Source organism: Gavialis gangeticus, unplaced genomic scaffold (assembly GCF_001723915.1).
Source record: "Gavialis gangeticus isolate Ggan-Ray unplaced genomic scaffold, GavGan_comp1, whole genome shotgun sequence".
Taxonomy (NCBI): Eukaryota; Metazoa; Chordata; order Crocodylia; family Gavialidae; genus Gavialis; species Gavialis gangeticus.
In genome coordinates this window covers 64,108,569-64,128,746 of record NW_017729032.1, presented here as the reverse complement: position 1 = coordinate 64,128,746, position 20,178 = coordinate 64,108,569, and the positions used below count along the sequence as shown (strand labels likewise).

Sequence of the window (20,178 nt, the reverse complement as noted above, 5' to 3'; positions counted from 1 at the left end):
GATGACTATTTTAGTCAGATTTTTTATATTTTAATCAACAATCCAAAAGCTATGGCAACTCACAATGGTTCATACATTCCTGGAACTCTGCTGTATTAAATTAATTTTCTATGTGCAGGACTTGAGTATTTTCCACATTAGCATGGAGCAACCTGCAAGATTCAACACCACTGAAATTTGGGTAGGATTTGTAATCTGGATTCTGCCATTCAAGCCTCTTTCCTGTTTATTTCTTCCTCCTGACTACACGTCTTCTTTTCATCCCTTCACATTTGAGATCTTAAGTCTTGCACTCAGCCAGTTACAACAGATACTCATTTTAGTTGCTTTGAGAAGCTGTGATTTCTTGTTGGGAGCTCTTGCAAAGACAGAATGAGAAGAGCCCTGACTGATGCACAAAAGGAAATGGAAAATTCCATCTTCACCCAGAAGATGAATTAGAAAAAGATCTCATTTTTCAACTAGTGAGGAATGTGCCCCAGCCTGCTGTGAAATATTATTCTGGAGACTAATTTCAGCGTTACCATTTCTGGTACATTCTCTTTTCTACAAAATGTAAAAAAAGTTGAGTTTAGAGAAGATTCTAAAATGTTCTTTACATGTTGGAGATATTTACTAAACTGAAAATACAGAGCTAACTGCAAGTGCAGTACACAGTGACAGGGTGGGTGGGTTTAGTTCTATACAGGTCTGCATTCAGGCAACCTCAAACTCTCAGCACATCCCATACAAGTCCCCATGATCCCAGTTCCCTAGGGTGTTACTGCTGGTTGCACTGTTACTTGCAGAGGCTACAGATCTAAGAGTTGGCCTCTTGATAGGCTCAACAACACCCATCTTGAGGTAGACTGTGGCTTCTCCCACCACTTTGGGCCAGTGTAGGCAGGCTGGTGTATTATCAGCTCCATCTTCCACTACACATACACAGAGCCATGTGCTACTCCCACCCCTGTATTGGAGCCATGATATAGAAAGAGCAGGAAGGGCCTTTAAAAACTATGGGCTCCTCTGGACAGATGGTGATGGGCCCATCCAGTGTCCAAAGTTTCAGAGATAACAAACTATTAAGAGTGATGGAGCATTCATCCCTCACAGGTTTTGCTTTAGGCTCTTAGCAGACTTAGCAGGCCCCTCTGCATGAGATATGCCTGGGCTTATATTATTATTATTATTAGGGACCTACCCAAATTGAGGTGGCAGACAGGCAATTTCACGGGCCAACTGTACCACCAGCTGCCATTTTTATAGGCTTATGACAGCTCTCCCTTCCCCCCACCCCAACTGATTGGCCAAGGGGCGCTGGTGGTCTCACTCCTCACTGCTGATTTGCCAAAAACAATGAAGTGCAGTGATTAATCCGCACTAGTCATGTGGCATGGCACTGCATATCTCACGAAGGCTAAACTGGATCACAGCCAGAGCCCATCAGGCCCTGTGCCAGCAGAGGCTGCAGAAGTGACATCTGCAGAGCGCACTGGATCTAAAGAAAGTACTCATCTGTTTCCCTCCCTCTGCAGAAATCATGGCTGGTGTAGGAGTGAGAAAGAATTTACCACTGAATGGAGCCAGAAGTGCATCTTTCAGAAAGACAAGAGGGAAATGCCCAAGAGGTGGAAATGATTAAAAAGCAGACATTAGTAATCATGCCTTTAATAGCTTGTAAATATAATTTAAAAATTCCAGATGGCTAACGATACACATTTTTTGTACACACCTGACATCTGAAAATGAATGATGAGTCCACAATCTAGTTGTTCGGTTTCATCCCTTTTCTAAACACACAAATTAAATTCTCACTCACTCTTGTATGCAACAGTTTTATGGGGAAAAAGAATCTTGTTTGATGTTCCTTCTTTTACTGACACAGCTGCTTTGCAGTTACAGCTGGACAACTAAAGGTCTCATTCAATAAAAAGGAAAAAAAAACCCTACATTCAAGCTAGCAGAAAAAATACTGAAAGCTCTTTTTTCTCCCCACACACAAACTCCTCATCCAAATAAACCAAAATAATATTGTCATTTCCTGTAAGACAAAAAACCTGCAAGTATACTTAGGCAACTCTTTTTTGGACCCAAGGCTTTATTAAACTGAAAACATCACAGTGCAATGATTCCTCTTCCAAAACGGTCAGTGTACAAATGGAATTCACATCTAAATGAACAAGGATGAAACATGCTCACCACAAAAAGCAAATTTCCCAAAACAGGGCCTCCAATTTGGCTTCAAAAGCCTCATTTAAGAATCTAAATAAGCAGTTTGATTTCCAGAGTTCCTGCAGCTCCCATCAATTCAGTGAGAGCTGGGAATCGCTCAACATTTCAGACTGAGGCTATACCTCATTAGGTACCTAGAAATACTCAGAAGCCTACTTTTAGAAACCCAGATCTGAAAGTTATGGGCAAAGTATGTCCTGCGCAGGCATGTCTGAAGGAGCAGAAACTGAATCACTACAGAGTCTCCATCAGAGGTTCCCAAGCACACACCTGTACCCACTCTGGCTTGTATAACTAGCATTCTACCTGGGCGTCCCTTAGCACTTAGTTCTTGGGCTAAATCCTATGAAGTATTGACTGTCTTCACTCATGTGGAAGCCAATGGGAAATGAAGCTACTCAGCACTTTGCAGGATTGGGTTCTGAATAAGAAGCACTGAATAATGACTAGTTCTGTTGCCACTGAAGTCAATGCCAAGATTTTCACTGATTTCAATGGTAGCAGAATTAGGAAGACCATAGGTAATACACCTCTCTCCTTGGCCATGCTGCATTGCTCCCACCTCCCATTCAAACCACCAGCAGAGCTAAGGCTGCTCTTAATCAGTGTTATTACAAGACTGGAGCTTGGGACTGCCTACACTTCCCTGGTGATTAGACCATGGACAGAGAAGTGGAAAGCGGAGAGTGTGTGCTGACCCAGCCAAAGTCTTCGACTTGTTACCTGGCACATGTACCCAGACTACATAGGAAATCTCTGACCTAGAGTAAAACCAAAGAAGAGGGAACATAAAAATAAAGTGAAAATGTGAACCTTCTTGTTTTGGCTCCATCCCCTGCTGCTTTTGCTAGCAAATCCACTACAAATGCCAATTAATCCTTAGCCAAACCCCCTCTTTCACAGTCTTATGTGCATACCCCCCTAAAAAAAGTCACAACAACAAGTGCAAAGGCAAAGATAGCTACAATCTTCAGAACTCCTAGTCTGCACTGACTGACAGCTCAAGTGTGTTGATAAAAATCGAAGCAGAGAGGTCTATCCTTCTTGGATAAAAACCTGTTTTACCAGCTTCTAATATAGAGAGTGCCTAACTCAACATAAATAATTAGAGACTTAATTAAAAATAATATATTATTCTAGATTTTTTTTAGTTGTCATGTAAAACCTCTATACTCTTGACATCTATGTGAACAACACAAAATAAAAACAGGCACTTGCAATGCCTTCTCAAGCACTATTGTGATTTTTAAAGAACATGTATAGAAATTGAGCAAATGAGATTAATGCCTACAGCGGAAAGTTAGGGGAGCTCTTCATGGTGCTGGCTTTTTCAAGTCTCGGATCTGTTTAATCAAGTAGTTCTTCTCATCGGTGAACTGTTCATCGTCTGTCCGCTCTTTCTGGAAACTGCTTAGAAACTCAATTAGCTTGGGCTGGTTTTTCAACAGGATCTCCACAATAGGCTGCGTTTTGTTTGGGCTGGCCACAAAAACCTAACATGCAAATAGAACCACACACACAGAAACAGAAAGAGAGAGAGGATAAATAGTCAGAGCCACAACAGTGCCTTCAATCTTTTCTGTTGAGTTAGCTGCATCTGGGGTATCTAATTCTGTGCAATAGACTATACTATACATCCACTGACTGCAGTGGGGAAATGCTGGGGGAGAGGCTGCAAAGCTGTTGGTGGCAGATGCCTGATCCTGTGACCTGTTCTAGCTGACATTAAAGGTCCAGAATGCTTCAGAACAGCCTCTCAGGTACTCTAAGGGCTGGCCACAGCTGCTCTATGACCAAGTCCTGCCTGTCCCTGACAAAAACCTATGCCCCAGGAGCTGCTAGGAGAGCACAGAACAGATTGTGCTAGCCCTACAGCAGTTGGAAAGATTCAAAAGCCTTTGGGCCCCTTAGTGATGCCAAGAGCCTACAGCAGGAAAGGGAATCCTTCCCTGAATGTATGTATATGAGGGAAAGCAGCAAGAGGTACATTACACTCGTCTTTGGTAACACTTCCCCTTACTTTGCTCCTATTGTCAACAAAAAGTTTGATCAGAAACGCAGCTGTTGAGTGTTAACTACAAACCCCCTGCTACCTCTACCTACCAGAGCCTGCAACATGAAACGTCACAGAACCAAAACAAACAGGACAACAGAAGGGCCTTGTAGCCTTGTTATAATGTCCATATTAAACCAGACCTAAAATTAGACCAACCAGCTTTGTTTTGGTTGGGAACCAACGTCATCCTCTGCCCTACCTAAACAGCTCTCGTGAGCAGGCAGAGGATGGAAATTTACAAGAGCAGGCTCCTGGCCCCTCCCCTGAGCTCACAAGGACAGAGCCAAGAGGTGAAGCAGAGGGATATTATGACATGCACATGTGTGCTAATCACGGCCAGCCCAGCCCCTGGGGCTTGTTCTTGGGTCAACCAGGTGAGAGGCTGGGATTTTTCCTTTGTAGTAACCATTCACTGTGCAGGTACAGAAGCTTTTGAGGATCTGGAAGAAAAATATTTTAACACAATTTCTAAGACCAGTGCAATCTCCATTTGTTCCCCTCCTCCCCTTACTGTGATGATGTTTCTTTAAAACATCTTACACCCCAGCTAGCTAAAGAAAAAAATTTAACCTGACTGTATAGAAGCCAGTGGTGACAAGTTCTTCCCAGAGATCCCAGTGTGTTAGACCTATGTAAATGTCAGTCATTAATTCCACATCAGGGAAAATACAAGGTAGCAGCAAGAAGAGTTCTTGCATCTGGCTTCCAGTGGGGTTACCATAGAGGGTCAACAAAACACTGTGTCATATTTTGTGGAACTACATAAATAACTCAGCCACTCTGTATTCAACTAGAAGAAATTAAGGATAGACAGGACTGGAGACTGTCCAGGTTCCTTCCCAGCCTGGCAAACCAGAATAAAAACAAACATCTGCTGACAATCAGACGGGCATTGCATTAGACAGAGCACACAAAGAACAGCATGAAAAGAAAGGCTCCTCAGCGTGGTGGAGGAGGAGCCCGCACTGACTCCCGGGCAGATGTACCCTCCAACCCCAAGGAAAGCCAGCCAGGAATCTAGAGACAAGGAGGGACTATGGCAGCCTTCACCATATCCCAAGCTGCAGGTCTGTAGCCACCAGCTGCCTGCTTGTACAGATCTAGTCCTTTTTTCCTGAAGATTCATGTCTTTAATCCCTAAAAACCCTTAGTGGCCACTGCCTGTAAACTTCTGAGTCAGTGCAGCACCCCTTCAGAGCAACCACTCCTAACAGCAATTTCCTTGCCTGAAGCTCAAAATACAGCATCGTATTAGAGACACATTTATTCAGAGATATAGTCAAGTCACAGCCCCCCTGAGTGCACCAAGAGCTCCAGACAACAATTTACTCAGCCACTGCCTTGATCATTTAAAAACAACATTCCTTCCAAGACATGATATTCTACAAATGGTATGTTATTTCCTGCAGTTTTCATAAACACATGTATTGTTTACCAGAGCATAACCTACTGGTGCGTGTCTGTTATATGTCCCCTCTCTGGGCCCCAACCCACTGGGACCATGAATTAAACACACAACTTCAGCATGAACCATAGCAACTCTGGAAAACCCTGTATCAGTTTTCTGTTTGCTGGCCATGGGGTGTTCATCACGAGAGTGCAATATCAATCGATTTACACTGCCCCACACTTCTAGAACCTACGAGTGATTTGGGTGCCTAAATAGAGACACGTTATAAGGACCTGACATTCTAGTCTGCTGAGTAATCATCCTTCAAGACAACTCAAGTATGCATATTTTATCTATACACACACACAAACATGAAAGGAAGCTAGCCTGAAAGGCCTCAGTTTTAAAAACTAATAAATGTCATAGCCCACCATAGGTATTAGTGTGGCAAAGACTACACAGCACATAATGTCTCCAATTAAACTGAATTCTGTATCTTCATCTCAATCTGCATAGGTCCTTATCTTTCCTCCCACAAAACCAGCATAAAGAGATAGAAAGTTCAAATTTTAAATTATCTTTGACTTCCACTTTTATGGGACGATCCCCTTGGTTTCAACTTACCAACCACGTTTTTCAAATAGTGGCCTTATAAAGAAATAACACCAAATGGCTGTTTTTTCGAATCACTTACACTCCCGCAATATTAAAACAAAGTAATTTATACCTACAATTAAAACTCTTAATAATTCATACTATTTCAAGGATTTTTAAAGTTCTGTTAGTTCATTTTAAGACACATGCGAAGAAATATAGGTATATCCCTTGAACTAAGCAACAATATTGAAGCTGACTGGAATATTTTTGACAAAATGAAATTTAATTGGAGCCAAAAAAACATTTCAAAGAGACATTTGTTTCAAAAGTGATTTTATCAGGAAAGATGTCATCTGGAGCTCTTTAGTAACTTCAGAGGAGAAAGAAACATGAATCACAAGCTTGGGTTTTCAATCCAAAAATAGATGTTTCAACACAATTTCATTTTGTGAAAAATGTTTGAAAGATTCTGGTTTCATTCCCACGTGGAACGCCAAACACAGTCTGAAATTCAAGAGTTGCTCTGCAATGTAATTGCTAGCCTTCCAACAGTTCTGTTCTGTATTATTCATCCAAATTCATATGCTATATAATCTCAAACTGACCTCTAAAGCACCTGAGTAGAGTGTTCTGGGGTTTCACCTTGGTTCTCAACACAAATGACAGTGCATGGTTACCTTGTAGGAACACAGAGGGGACAAAGAGAACACTGCTCTGAGTGTCATTGAAAGGTTCACTTGTGGTCACAAATAATCTTTTGGAAACACTTTGTTCTCTTCGCCATGGAGGCTAAAACTAGAGAAGGTCACAGAATCTTGACGACAGCAGCTCTCTCTAACCTTCCGCCTACTCTCAAAGGCTTATAGAGGACACGGGCCAAATCCAGCAGACACAGACTTACACCAGGCCTCATCTTAGATTCACGATTTTCCCATATAAGTCATGAGGATTTTAGGCTACTGACGTGCCTAAAAGTTCACAGGTATGCTGTGATAAAAGAGGCTAAGTAGACTGATTTCTAGCTTGCAGTTCTGATGTGAGCTTGTGTTGTGGTGCTACAGATCACTGAAGAAACCAGGCAGAGGGAAGAACCAGGGTCTCAAAGCCAGAGGCTTTCCTCTTGTCAAGCCATGCCAAAGTTAGCTTCAGGGGGCCCTCTTAGGAGAGGGAGACCAAACAAGGTTTCTTCTTGGAGTCATGAGGCAGAGCTTTCCCTGAAAAGGGCATGATCCATGACAGATGCACTTAAGATGAGACAACTTCTATTACCCAAAGCATCAAATTCTACAGTTAGCATATAATGCAAGTGCATCCACATGAACTAAGCTTCATCTTTATTTAGAGTAGAAATTATCAGTATTGTTAAATTGTGTCAAACCACTTGCAGAGCAAGGTGCGGGAGGAAGCTTGGTAATGCGTAAGAAAGAGAATGGAAAAATGAACCTAAGGTCAGAAGTAGTCTATTTTCAGTTTTACACACTAAAATGCATCTTGCTATATCTCTAATTAAGAAAAACGTTACATAATCCTGATCCTGCACTATAGGACTTTTCTTCAAAATAATCTAATTGTTTCACATGAAAGCCAAGAAAGGTCACTGTTACTCTGTATTTACATATGCATTGTGGGCAATGGGATACAGCACCCTATGCGCCCAATTGCCTGTAAGAGAACAAAGAAGAAAAATCACATACCAGGGTGGACTAATAATTGTAACAAATACATTTGTCAAAAAATAACTATCAGAATTTGAAAAGCCTTTTTAAATTTTGAACCTTGAATTGTGATCGCTGATTCTCCTGCTGGTATTTTTTACTACACAAAAGGTGGCTTGGGGGCAGTTCTACCAGGCCCAGTATGCTTACTGCGCAACTATGGCCTATTTTATCTGGAGACTATTTTCCCATGATTTTTAGGTGAGAAAATGAGACCTTTAGCCGGACAACTGAGTGAACGCTAAGGGTGGGAATAGGCCTAATGCTGTCCATGAAAACATCAAGGGAAGGATGGAAATGCTGAGGGAAGAGGATGTTATGTTGTCAGGACACAGGAAGGAAGAGGTATGGAAAATGAGAACTCATAACCAGGGATTCTGGTTTTCTCTGATGTAAAAAAATCCCCAACTTTCAGATATAAAAATGTAACCTACCCAAAATCCACATTTTTCTGTGATTAAAAAAAATGAAACACCATATATATACACATACACACACACACACACACACATATATATATACACACATACATACATACACACATATGATGTTTCATTTTAATCACAGAAAAATGTGGATTTTGGGTTACATTTTTAAATCTGAAAGTTGGGGATTTTTTTTTTTTTAATCTGAGAAAACCAGGATCCCTGCTCATAACTTGCCATCAGTTCCCCAGACTGGACACTCTGGGTGAGTGTAATTGGCCCCAGGACTCAAAGAGTTAACTGTATTTTAAACTGCCATAAAGCATGACTGTAAAATCTTTAAAAATATAGATGTTCATGGTCAGTGAAAGGACTGTATCTTGAAACCCTCAATAATTAGATACTGCGGAAGAAAGCTGATAGTCATATGCCTTTTTCAGGGTCAGCTGGGGCATGGGAGAGCTGGAATTTGGATACTTACAAAACAGACACTTTCTTTTTAATTTCAAATATGCCTAACTGCAACATCTAGGTCAGGTAATTCAAACCCAAATCTCCTGGCAGCTCAAAGTGAGTAGCAAATACCAGCTACTCAGCAAATCTTCAGTTTCAAGTCAGTATGGCCAGTCTGCTGTAATTTCAACCAGAACTGAACAGGTATTTTCATTACATTCAAACTATCCGAAATCAAAGGCAGAAAGACTAGATTCTTCCCCCAATTCAAACAGCACAGATGTGTGTAAGCTAAGGAAGTATGGACTGGATGAATGGACTGTAAGGTGGGTAGAAAACTGGCTGGAGCATTGGGCTCAGAGTGGTAATCAACAGCTCAATGTCTAGTTGTCAGCTGGTATAAAGTGGAGTGCCCCAGGGGCTGGTTTTGTTCAATGTCTTCATCAACAACCTGGAAGATGGCAGAGTGCACTCTCAGTGAGTCTGCAGATGACACCAAGCTGGGGGGAGTGGCAGATATTCTGGAGGTCAGGGCTAGGATTCAGAGTGACCTAAACAAATTGGAGGATCTGGGGCAAAAGGAATCTCATGAGGTTCAACAAGGACAAGTGCAAAGTTGTGGACTTAGGATGGAACAATCCCATGCACCAGTGCAGGCTGGGGACTGACTGCTTGGGCAGCAGCTCTTCAGAAACAGACCTGGGGGTTACAGTGGACAATAAGCAGATATGAGCCAACAGTGTGCCCTTGTTGGCAAGAAGGCTAAGGGAAGTGATTATTCCCCTATATTCAGCACTGCTGAGGCCACATCTGGAGTACTGTGTCCAATTTGGGGTCTTGCCACTACAGAAAAGATGTGGACAAACAGGACAGAGTCCAGTGGAGAGCAACAAAAATGGTGAGGGGGTTGGGGGACATGGCTTATAAGGACAGGCTGAGGGAACTGGGTGTATTTAGTTTAGAGAAGAGAAGACTGAGGGGGGATTTAATAGCAGCCTTCAGCTACCTGAAGTGGGGTTCAAAAGATGGTAGAGCTAGATTGTTCTCAGTGGTGGCAGATGACAAAACAAGGAGCAACAATCTCAAGTTGCAGCAAGGGAAGTTTAAGTTTGATATTAGAAAGAACTTTCTAACTAGGAGGATAGTTAAAGCACTGGAGCAGGTCACCCAGAGAGGTGGTGCAATCTCCATCCTTGGAGGTTTTCAAGACCCAACTAGACAAAGCTTTGGCTGGGATGATCCAGTTGGGCATGGTCCTGCTTTGACTAGATGACATCCTGAGGTCCCTTCTAACCCTAATTTTCTATGATTCTCCTTACTCACCAGAAAGGGCCTTATGACAAGGCAGTAACTGTTTTCCATTAAGCGTATGTTCTTGTTGGTATTCAGGGATTTCCTTGATTGGTTTCCATCAGTGTTTTTTTTCCCTGCATTAAGAAATTCTAAGGACAAAATGCTCCTGTCTGAACTATTCTTCAAAGCTTTTATTTCACAGTGCACTTGTCTAGCATTTATTCTGTAATTGTTTTGTAAACATAGAATGATCCCTGAATACATCAAGATCTTACAGTGCTACTTAGAGAGGGGAATTTCATTCAAGTTGAAGGTAGAATTTTACTTCTACTTACAAGTGTGTCATGTCAACTGATCAGAGTCTGCTTAATCACATGGGGCAACTCCCATGGAATACCTGGAAGATGGATATTGCATGCATTGCCTTCAGCTTTAACTACTACTTTCAGATACTGTTAAACAAACAGACTCATTTATCAGAGGGCAAAATTTGGCCCTCTAACTTGAATGGGTACAATTGTTTCCTATTCGCTTTGCCTAGCACCAGATCTGCAGGGTGTTAGGTGCTGCACAAAATGTAGAGCAGACATGAGTCCCGTCCCCCCGCCCAAAGTATCTACATTCTGAAATGAAAACTGGAAACAATGAATTTAAAAAAACAAATGGAGGGTGGCAGTAGGGAAGAAGAGCAAAGACAACAGTAATAAAACCACATGGTTACAGCTCTAGCACATTTCAAAGCCTCTGAGGCATCTCTTTTCAGATAAAATCAACTAGTTTCAACTGCAATGCCTCTGGCCATGACTTGGAAATATCACAACAGAATTAAGTAGTAAAGAAGGATCTGCAGTAGCATATGTAGTGGCCTAATGGATTAATTTAGGGACAGTCTTTCATATATAAGAATGTGGCCCTTTGTGAATATGAAAAAGCAACTAAGAGAGATGAAACCTCTCTTCCCTCTCAACTACATCCAAAGTCTCAAACACTATAAGTGGTTTCAGTTAGCTCTCCCCAGCTTATCTTTGAGTTGCATACTTCCTGATAAGGAGTCAGAGCATAAGCTACTCACAGTAGCTTGGTTGTCTAAGCAGTAAGCCAATGAAGGGACAGTATAATATCTTACAGAAGCAATTAAGTGAATCTCTTGTGCTGATTCTTGCAGGAAAGGAAATACTTAAAATATTTTGAGAATTTCACTTGAGATTTCTTTATGTAACAGAAGAAAATGAAGAGGCCATGCCATCCTTCATGCCACAGGCTGGAGACCTGAGTGCTACGCAAATTTTTTTTTTAAACAAACGAGAATCCCAGCAGTGCAAAATTAGAAAAAAACTTAAAAAAAAAACATTTAAAGGCAAGGGAAGGGTTTTGAAAGAGTCTGTCACTTGATGATGCTAATCTATTCTACAGACATCTTTTAGAAGAGAATACCCCTTCTGCATTGGCTTTACCCCACTCTACTACAAGTTACATTTTGCAAACTATGAAAATAGGACCATGCATATTTATAAGCCAATTTTGAATTAAAGGTAGCTCTGCATAATAATAAATTCTACTCCATTTGCCCAAGGCAAGTGAAATTTCTTCATTATCATCAATCACAGCAAAGGATGGGCAGGCAGTTTTTATGACTGGGCTGATAATAGTTTTAAGACAATCTTATAAGGATGCATTAATAAGTAATGCAAAAGACAAACAGAAATAGAAGGATTAAGCCTACTCTAGGCTCTGCCTTATCACATCTTTGCAAAGCTTTGAAACCACTTGTGCAGCCTCCCTCCGAGCGCCATCACTCTGGGATCTGATCTGCCTGTGTTGAAATAAGCTAAGAACACACAGCTTCAAAATGACTGACTTTCCCCATCTTTACCCAGGGTTACATTGTGACAGGAGTAAAGAGGCTGAACAAGGCACCGTGGACCCCTACAGTTCGGCCTTTTGCAAGCAGCCATGTATATTTCCACCTGTTACATGCAACTCATCGATATGTCAGGGTCCCGTCATACCATTAAGGCCAGATTCAAATTACCCTGCATTAGACAGCACCAAACTGTGAGAGAAAAAAGACCAAACAAGCATTGTCAAGGGTCTGAATTGTTTTTTGAATAAACTCTCATTTTTCTGCAAGTTCCTCATACCCAACCTGAGAGAACAAAAGAAAAAAGGTCTTTCTTTCTCCACCTCATGCTGATTTACCTTGAACACATGAAAAGCCTCAAACTGAATGTTGGGGCTTTTATCTCGCAGCAGGTTCATCATCAGCTTCAGGTTCTCTGGTTTGCTGATATATTTTGTCATGATGGCAAAGTTGTGTCGGTCCAGAATCAATTCACCCAGCAGCTGTGGAAACATTCACAAGGAACAAGACTTTATAGACCCACAGTATTTTGATGTCAGATGCAAGCACCATATTTTCACCTTTGTTCATAAGAGTTTCAATATAGCTTCCTTTCAAAAAAACCAAACCCAAGTTGAATTTGCAATTAATGTAATGAGGTACAGTGTGACAGCACTGATCATTCAGATACTGCAAAAATGGATGCCATTCTAGAGTATGTATTAAGAGTTGGCCCAAGCCAGATATAGAAGTAAGCGTAGCACAGCCACCCATAAGGTAGTTTTGTTAATATATCTCTGGCCTGATGCAGAGAACAAAGGAGAGAAAAGGAAAGGATTCCCAGGCCACAGCCTACTTTCCCTTATGGAAAGACCTGCAATGTCTGCAGACATGTGACTCAAGGATTGGACACTAAAATCATCTCCAGACCCACCAATGAGCCACAGCAGAGATCATCCCTGAATCAAGGGATGGTTAACAAAGGCTCAACATGCAACACACCCTTTGGTTCCAGTCAGGCGGGTTGCACTCAACAGCTTGATGCTTCAGTGCCATGGATGAAATGGGAATTCTGGTGAACGTATCAAATTCCCTCATGGGCACCCTGAACTAGGCTCTAAGGGCCTCCATACATGTGCAGGGAGGCTGCTCCAACATGCTGTAATTGCACGGTAATTACTGCACTCCAGCAGACTTCAGTGTCATGTGTATCAGCATCCCTGTGTTGAAAAATGGTAGCAGGGTGCTTTAAACTAAAGGTCGTTTGACAAGCTTTAGTTCAAAGAACTCCACAGAAATTTTTCAGCACAGGGATGCTGATACACATGATGCTCTGGGCACTAATTTGTGTGGCTCTCAGAGCTCCATTAATTAAATGTCCCCAAAGCACATCTATAAATACCCTAAAAGCTCAGGTGTCCTTGAGGAAAAAAAGAGGATGAAACATTTGTTTCAGAAAAACTTGGTGCCCCAGCTTTATTCTTTGGATTCAGGAGCTGGGACTCTCCAATGCTAGCCATAATATAGACGCATGGAATTTCCCAGTTTCCAAAAATAATAAGATTTGCTTCAAGTAATTTATTTTGTAACAAAGTCCGCACAGTTACCCTGTTATAGCATCTTCTGCATGTTATGGAGACACAGGTGCATGCACGTTCACACACACACACACACACACACATACACACACACTTCGCACTATGGAGCTAAGTAAAAAAGTTAGGAGTCTGGTGATTTTATAATTACCTTTAAAGATTGTCTCTTTGTTACATAATTCTCAGAATGAAGCAATTTTTCATAGTCCTCAAAGATCTAAAGGAACAAGAGGAAAGAATGGAAAGAATGTATTCTATTCACCGCTATTCTTCTGTCCTGTGCCCCACCCACCTGGCACTGCTTCTAAGCCAGCCCATGTTACCCTCAAGTTCTTGGCTCCCTCTTTGTTTGCAGCTTCTCCACTCTCTGCAGAGACAAACTGTAACATGCATGTGAAGGGTGGTTCCCCTTTCCCTGTCAAAGGGTGGTTCAGTTCAGGAGCAATTACTGTTGGCTTGCACATGTACAGGAGCTTAGCATGAAGTAGTGCACTTGCGAGCCTCATGATGTGCCTGCCTCTCATACATTACGAAGCTGCTGCCAAACTAGAACGTAAGGTCTATCATCAGATGTATGTGCTCAATAAGCCTTCATTCTAAGACAAGCTGTTTATTTCTATCCATGGTCACTTTGTCCTTTAATGTTGAGGGTATAATGCCCAAAACTGTTGAAAATAATGGGCCACATCCTGGGAGGCACTGCGTGCCTCTTTAGTAAAGTGGTAATGGCCTTTGACACCCTTTGGTTTAAAAGCAACTCACAGGACCAAACTAAAAAGGAGTTGAATATACAGCTAATTCTTTCACGGTATCTTAGTTAAAGGGGGATGGTGATGGTTTGAGCTGGTTGCAATCTTTTCACCAAATGAACATTTTTTGTTAGTTTGTTGACTAAAAGTCACTTAAAGAACATTAATTTCTACAGTCTGTACTTTGATCTTCAATGCTACATAAACTCAGCATAGCAGTTCATTCGATCACAGTGCTTTAGGAGAGACGGAGAAGGTAAGTGAAGATATAATAATTCTGCTCAAGTCAAACAGCCTTTGTGACTCAGCAGCAGGAAAGCTTAAAGCCTTTAGTTAGTTTTCTGGATAACTTCTACTGCTGAAAGAAACACTCTTTGGCCTTTTTATTTTGGCAGTAAAATAAAGAACATCTATGGTAATATGAGAACATAACCCTCAGCCTAATTCCATCAGCCACATAAGTCCAATTTCAGTTGATTCAATGGAATGTTTTTGACCCACATCTGATGTTCAGATCTATTTTAAATGAAAGAGAAATGGCAATAAACCAATAGATTAATTCACTTAGGATGATAAGAGTTATATTCACATCTCAGCCCTTTGGGACTTGGGCATATATAAATTTCCAGTATCACTAGTTTAAGTTCCAGCAGCTCTTTTCCTATATCCCAGCATGTCATCTGAGATAAGAATGATGATCACCTAGCAGTAGTGGAGTGTTACTGAACTGTAGCAAAAGGCAAATATTTAAAAAATGAAAGCAGTCAAATCTTTGTGCATATGTAATTCCTATTATTGCTAATAGAGATAGGTTGCATAATAACACTGTGGGAACTGCCATCTACCCTTCAACATCAAACACAATTAGATTTTGACCCTGAGCTGTTCTAGAAATGTGATGTATATTGCTTTCTGGACTGGAAAGAAGAAATAATGTCATAACCAGACATAACTGAAAAGGATTCTCCCCTGGTCAAGTGGACACTTTTAGCTAAAAGGATCTGATTCTCAGTTCTAGGCGGGGGCATGCAATCCTACTCAGCTCCCCAGTTTGGTTGATTTTGAGTAATTTGGAATGCACTCTTCAACTGTCTACTGAAGTACCTTCCCTGAAATCCCACTAGTGATTTCCATGGATCTCATCTGAGAAATGAATGAACTAAACCAGGGGTGTTCAACCCCTGGCCTATGGGTCAAATCCAGCCCATAGCACCATGTCATCCATCCCACAGGGCCCCCCATAGACCAATGGATCACAGCACACAGGGCCAGGTAGGGGCAGTGCTGGGCCCCAATACCCAATCCCAGTGTGAGGGTCTGGGAGGCGGCAGCACCAGACCCCTGGGACCCAATGCAGCCCTGTGGGGTGGGAGGGAGTGGTGCCAAATCCCCAGGGCCCAATCCCAGCCTGTGGGGATAAGAGGGGGCACATCCTTGTAAATCACTTCCAGCACACAGGGTGGTGCCAGGCCTTGGGGCCCAGGCCCAGCACTTGAGGCAGGGAGGAGGTAAAGCTGGCCCCAAGGCCCAATCCTGGCATATGGGGCTTGGTTTGGCCCACAAATGAGCCCCACTCATCAGACCCACAGGGCAAAACTTTGCACACCATTAAACTAAACTGCTGAATTCAAAGTTGGGACTCATGCATGAAATTAAAAAAAAAAGCCTATTCTGAGTACTTCCAAAAAGCAGCAAAATGTTCAGTCCAAATATGAATGGATTTATCACAATAATAGTTTCTTAGTAAGGTTGAAAAATCATTGGTACTTACTGTATCATAATTCTGTTCAAGGAAATCTGCTACCAACAATTTGTGTCTCGTCAGTAGATCCTGGGAGAGAACAAACCAGGAAAAAATGAATTCAGTGAAACGTTTTGTCAATCAAGTGCCCATATTATCTGCACTAGTTTATGCCATACCTTTCATGTTCAACTGTAATAGAATAAAGAATGTTTTCAGTCAGGCCTCCTCCTACAGAATAATTTCCAAATTAATCTCAAAGAAAGATAATTCAAAGAATGATAATGTCCTGTTTACCATCAATTTCAGTTATCAAGTCACATGTTCATTATGACTTATGAACAGTTCAGTGAATAAATACAGAATTAATATAATTTAGGCCACTGATGGATGTTAAATCCCACTGCACCATATTGTTGGTGCAGGGGGAGCGAGGGACCATGATCATGAGGCACCCCCTGCACCAGTAGGTAGCAAGCTTGGCTCATGACACCCCCATGGCTGAGAGCCTGGATCAGCTTATTAGCGCTATCAGTTGTGGGAGTTCAGAGGAGCCTTTGGCTCCGATGCACTCCCCTAACTGGGAGCTCCAATCAGCTAAACTGGGGCTTCCAGCCTCTGGAGCACATGAAAGTCTTGAAGGGCTCCAGCATGCTCTGGAGGCAGGGAGTACTGGTCACACATTCAACTAAAGAAACCAGTCACAAATTTATTATGCATTTTTTTGTGTGATAACTTTACGGCTTATTCCTTGTTTTATCAAGCCATTAATTGAATTAACCTGTGGCCAGCTCACTACTTAAGATGTGATTAAGCAGTTAATCATGTTCTAAGCATAATGTCTGTCTGGGGCCCTAGGGAGTATTCTAAGCTAGCCATCCTCAACTTCCAGCCTGCAGCCTAGATCTGTGCCACAGAGCTGTTTTATCTGGTCTGTGGGTCTCCCCACAGGTCCAGAAATTTGCCATTAGGGGAGTGGTGGAAGCACTGATTGCCACACCCCTGCTGCCAAATTTTTGGTCCTGTGGGGAGCCTTGCAAGACAGATAGCATGGTCCTGCATTGCTAGATCATGCCAGTGCAGTCAGGCCAGTCTGTGGACCAGATAGAGGCGTGCAGGACCAGGCTAGTATGCAAGGCCTGAGCTGGGGGCATGGGATCAGGCTGGACTGCACCCACAGACTGACCCTGCACTGGATCTGACCCACAGTCTGACCCTGCATCACGCAACTGGCCCGCAGCTAGGCTAAGCACCACTGTTCTAAGCAGATCCATATAGATTTTTTTATGACCTGTGAGCTTGTGCAAGAATTAATATTTAAAATGTCAACAGTAAAATAACTGTAACTTAAAATTCAAAACAACCTTTTAGAAAATGGCACATAAGCAGAAGAGCCCAGACTATAGCCTGAAGGCCACATGTGACCCATGAAATCTGCAAACTGTCCCAGACCTGCTCACTTCCTTAAGCAACATGGTGAGGACGGAGTTGATCAACTATAGCAGTGGCAACCAGCATTTTTTGGCAGGTGTGCCACAAATTAGCCCTATAACTTCCCTGAGTGTCACTCCAACCCTCTTTCTCTGCCTGATCTCTTGCTCTGCCTTCTTCCTGTCCTATCTGCTGCTCTCTGCTCTACTGTCTGTCCTCTCCCTGATCAGCAGCATGCCATACATGAAGGCTGCCCATGCTACTTGTGGCACTTATGCCACAGGTTGGTCATTACAGGAATTTACTGCTGATGAATGCAAATGCAATTTTAAATTTAATCCAACACTGAGGAAGTTATTACCAATGAATATTAAGGTCATATCTATTTTTTTATTTAAAGTGTTCATGTCTATACAAAGAAGCTTGAACCCAAAGTTGTTTAGCCTCACAAAGTCCCACAAAAAGTCAATAAATACATAACCAGGCCTACAAATTAAAAGTGACAGACTACATCCACACGTGCCTCAACTTCAGACCTTGTGAGGTACTCTCACCTCCAATAAAGATTATGGGAGCTTTTTCAGCATCCTGATAATCAAGCCTCTATAAGGCATCTGAAGGAGGACTCCAGTGGCTAATTTGAGGCATCCAAATTTTGAATTATTTTTAACTTACTGTCTTCTTCAACACTGATTTACAAAAAGGCCTCATTAAAAGCTAGATGAAGTTAAAGAATATTTTTCCATTGACTTTAATGTCTTTGCATCAGGATCTGTATCTTTTTTCAATTTAATTTTGCAAAGATTCACCCCTTCTTTCACCAGCTTTCATACTCGCTGTCAGAAGCTGACAGATGAATTATCTTTATAAAAAGCTGTTCTCCACATTTCCAAAATTAAACCTAATCAGAGGGCTCATCAGCTTTTTATTTATTTCACAATAAATTAGACTGAAAAGATTTGTACTTGCAGCATTTGTTTCATCAGGTATTTTAGAGAGGCAAGGAGAGGCCCATAAACAAAGTGCTATAAAAACTGGTATGCTGTGCTTATAAAATACTTTATTATTCAGCAGGGCTATAAGGTTCTCGGGTTGGTTAGCTGAATAGACTTTAGAATGCTTTATATGTTTTGTGTAGGACACATTATTCAATGTTGCACAAATTGAATATAATCCAAAATTACTTTTGTTTTTATTCATAGAAAAATGACAAGACGGTACTGCACCACATGATGTTATCAGTACTGTCCCTGCCTTCCAACTGGTACTCCCCCCACTATTGATTGTGTCTCTAAATACAAGTCAGTTTTTCTTGTTTCACCTGCATGTGCTTGGCAGCTCAGCTCCCTACCCCGCTGCACCTGGCCGAATTTAATTAAAAACACATCTTAAGATCATTAAAAATTCCAAAACTTTCCTACTATAAATATCCTTTAATTTTAAAGCAGATTTAATTAAATCCTTCTCTGGTGCATGTAATAGACAGGGCTTTCTTCTTTGAACCAGATGCCCATGTAGTTGTATTAGAAACCAAACAAGAGGCTGGCAAACCAAGCACAAATTCAGTAATCCAGTAAATGAAAAGCTGTAAAGCTTATTTTTAGTCTTAAAAATCAGGGTAGTGATGCACTTTTTGAATCCTATTGGTTGCATATCACTTTTTCTTTCCCTGACCAATACAAGAAGCTTCAGAAAAGGCAAAAGAGACAGCCATGTTATGGATTTACCTCTGCTCTGAAGCCTGAGGATGAAATGTAATTATAGCCCTTTCACCTATCTAGCTAGCACAGCTATGGGTTTTTGTTATTCATGTGGACGTAAAATCCTATTTTTAATTCCTACTAAACTCTCAGCCTTAATAATACAACTTGTAGCAGTGAGTTCCCCAGCTGGTGACTTTAGGAGTCACATCAATCCACTCACAGTGACACACTGGGGGTGCTGTAGTTAGCAGGCTCTACTGCAGTTCAAACATGTTTTATTCCAGTCCCTGCTTTGTGTTTCTGTTACTCGTCCCAACCATATTGCTACTATCCTCAAAGCACAATCAATCTGCCTTTCTGAAAATGATGCAAATTTCTTCTCCAGTGATTTAGCAGCAGAGCTTGGAATAGGAAAAAAAATAAATAATAAAATCAAGGAAATGTTTATCATCCCCCGTCTGCCTGATAGATAAATACTTTCTCCTTTAAACACAGGGAGAGGAATGGGACAAACACTATTTAAAAAGTTAAGTCATGGCACATTCTGATAAAAAGCTGCTACAATGAACACATTTTTTACTTGTAAATGCCTATTTTTGTATACTACTACTGCTATAATGATTTTAAACCAGAGATAACAAAGTCAGATAGCAAGCTAAATAATTCTAAGCCTCCCCTATTGCTTAATAGAGTTGGTATGAATTGGAAAACCACCTTGACTGACTATTTAAGAGCAAGAAGCTATTCCCATTAAACCAATGTCTACCTAAGGTGCTTGTATACACCACAGGGGTTTAATTTGGTTTACTTTTCCCTAAATTGAAACACTTGTATTTTAAAAACACCGCTTCAATGTAAACTGAACTGAAACCCCATGGTGTGTACCTGCCTCTCCGGTAGTGGGGGGTGAGGAGTGAGCTGCCGGCAAACCAAACAGCCCCTGAACTGCGGGGGGGGGGGGGGGGGGGGGGGGGCG

At 41.6% G+C, this 20,178-nt stretch overlaps 1 protein-coding gene across 9 annotated transcripts in view; it reads right to left on the bottom strand.

Annotated features, from left to right (window-relative positions):
- Positions 1–1,632: 1,632 nt before the first annotated feature.
- The window catches only part of CAB39L (calcium binding protein 39 like), a 129,869-nt gene continuing 111,323 nt past the window's right edge, over positions 1,633–20,178 (bottom strand). For 8 of the 9 annotated variants that reach the window (XM_019524669.1, XM_019524675.1, XM_019524672.1 and 5 more), the window contains 4 exons: positions 16,099–16,158; positions 13,730–13,795; positions 12,343–12,486; positions 1,633–3,707 (listed from right to left, as the gene is read on the bottom strand). In XM_019524669.1, the coding sequence (XP_019380214.1) occupies positions 3,528–3,707; positions 12,343–12,486; positions 13,730–13,795; positions 16,099–16,158 (450 nt within the window). In that variant the 3' untranslated portion in view covers positions 1,633–3,527. The remainder of the gene's footprint in view (positions 3,708–12,342; positions 12,487–13,729; positions 13,796–16,098; positions 16,159–20,178) is intronic. The other variant, XM_019524676.1, reaches the window with a different exon arrangement.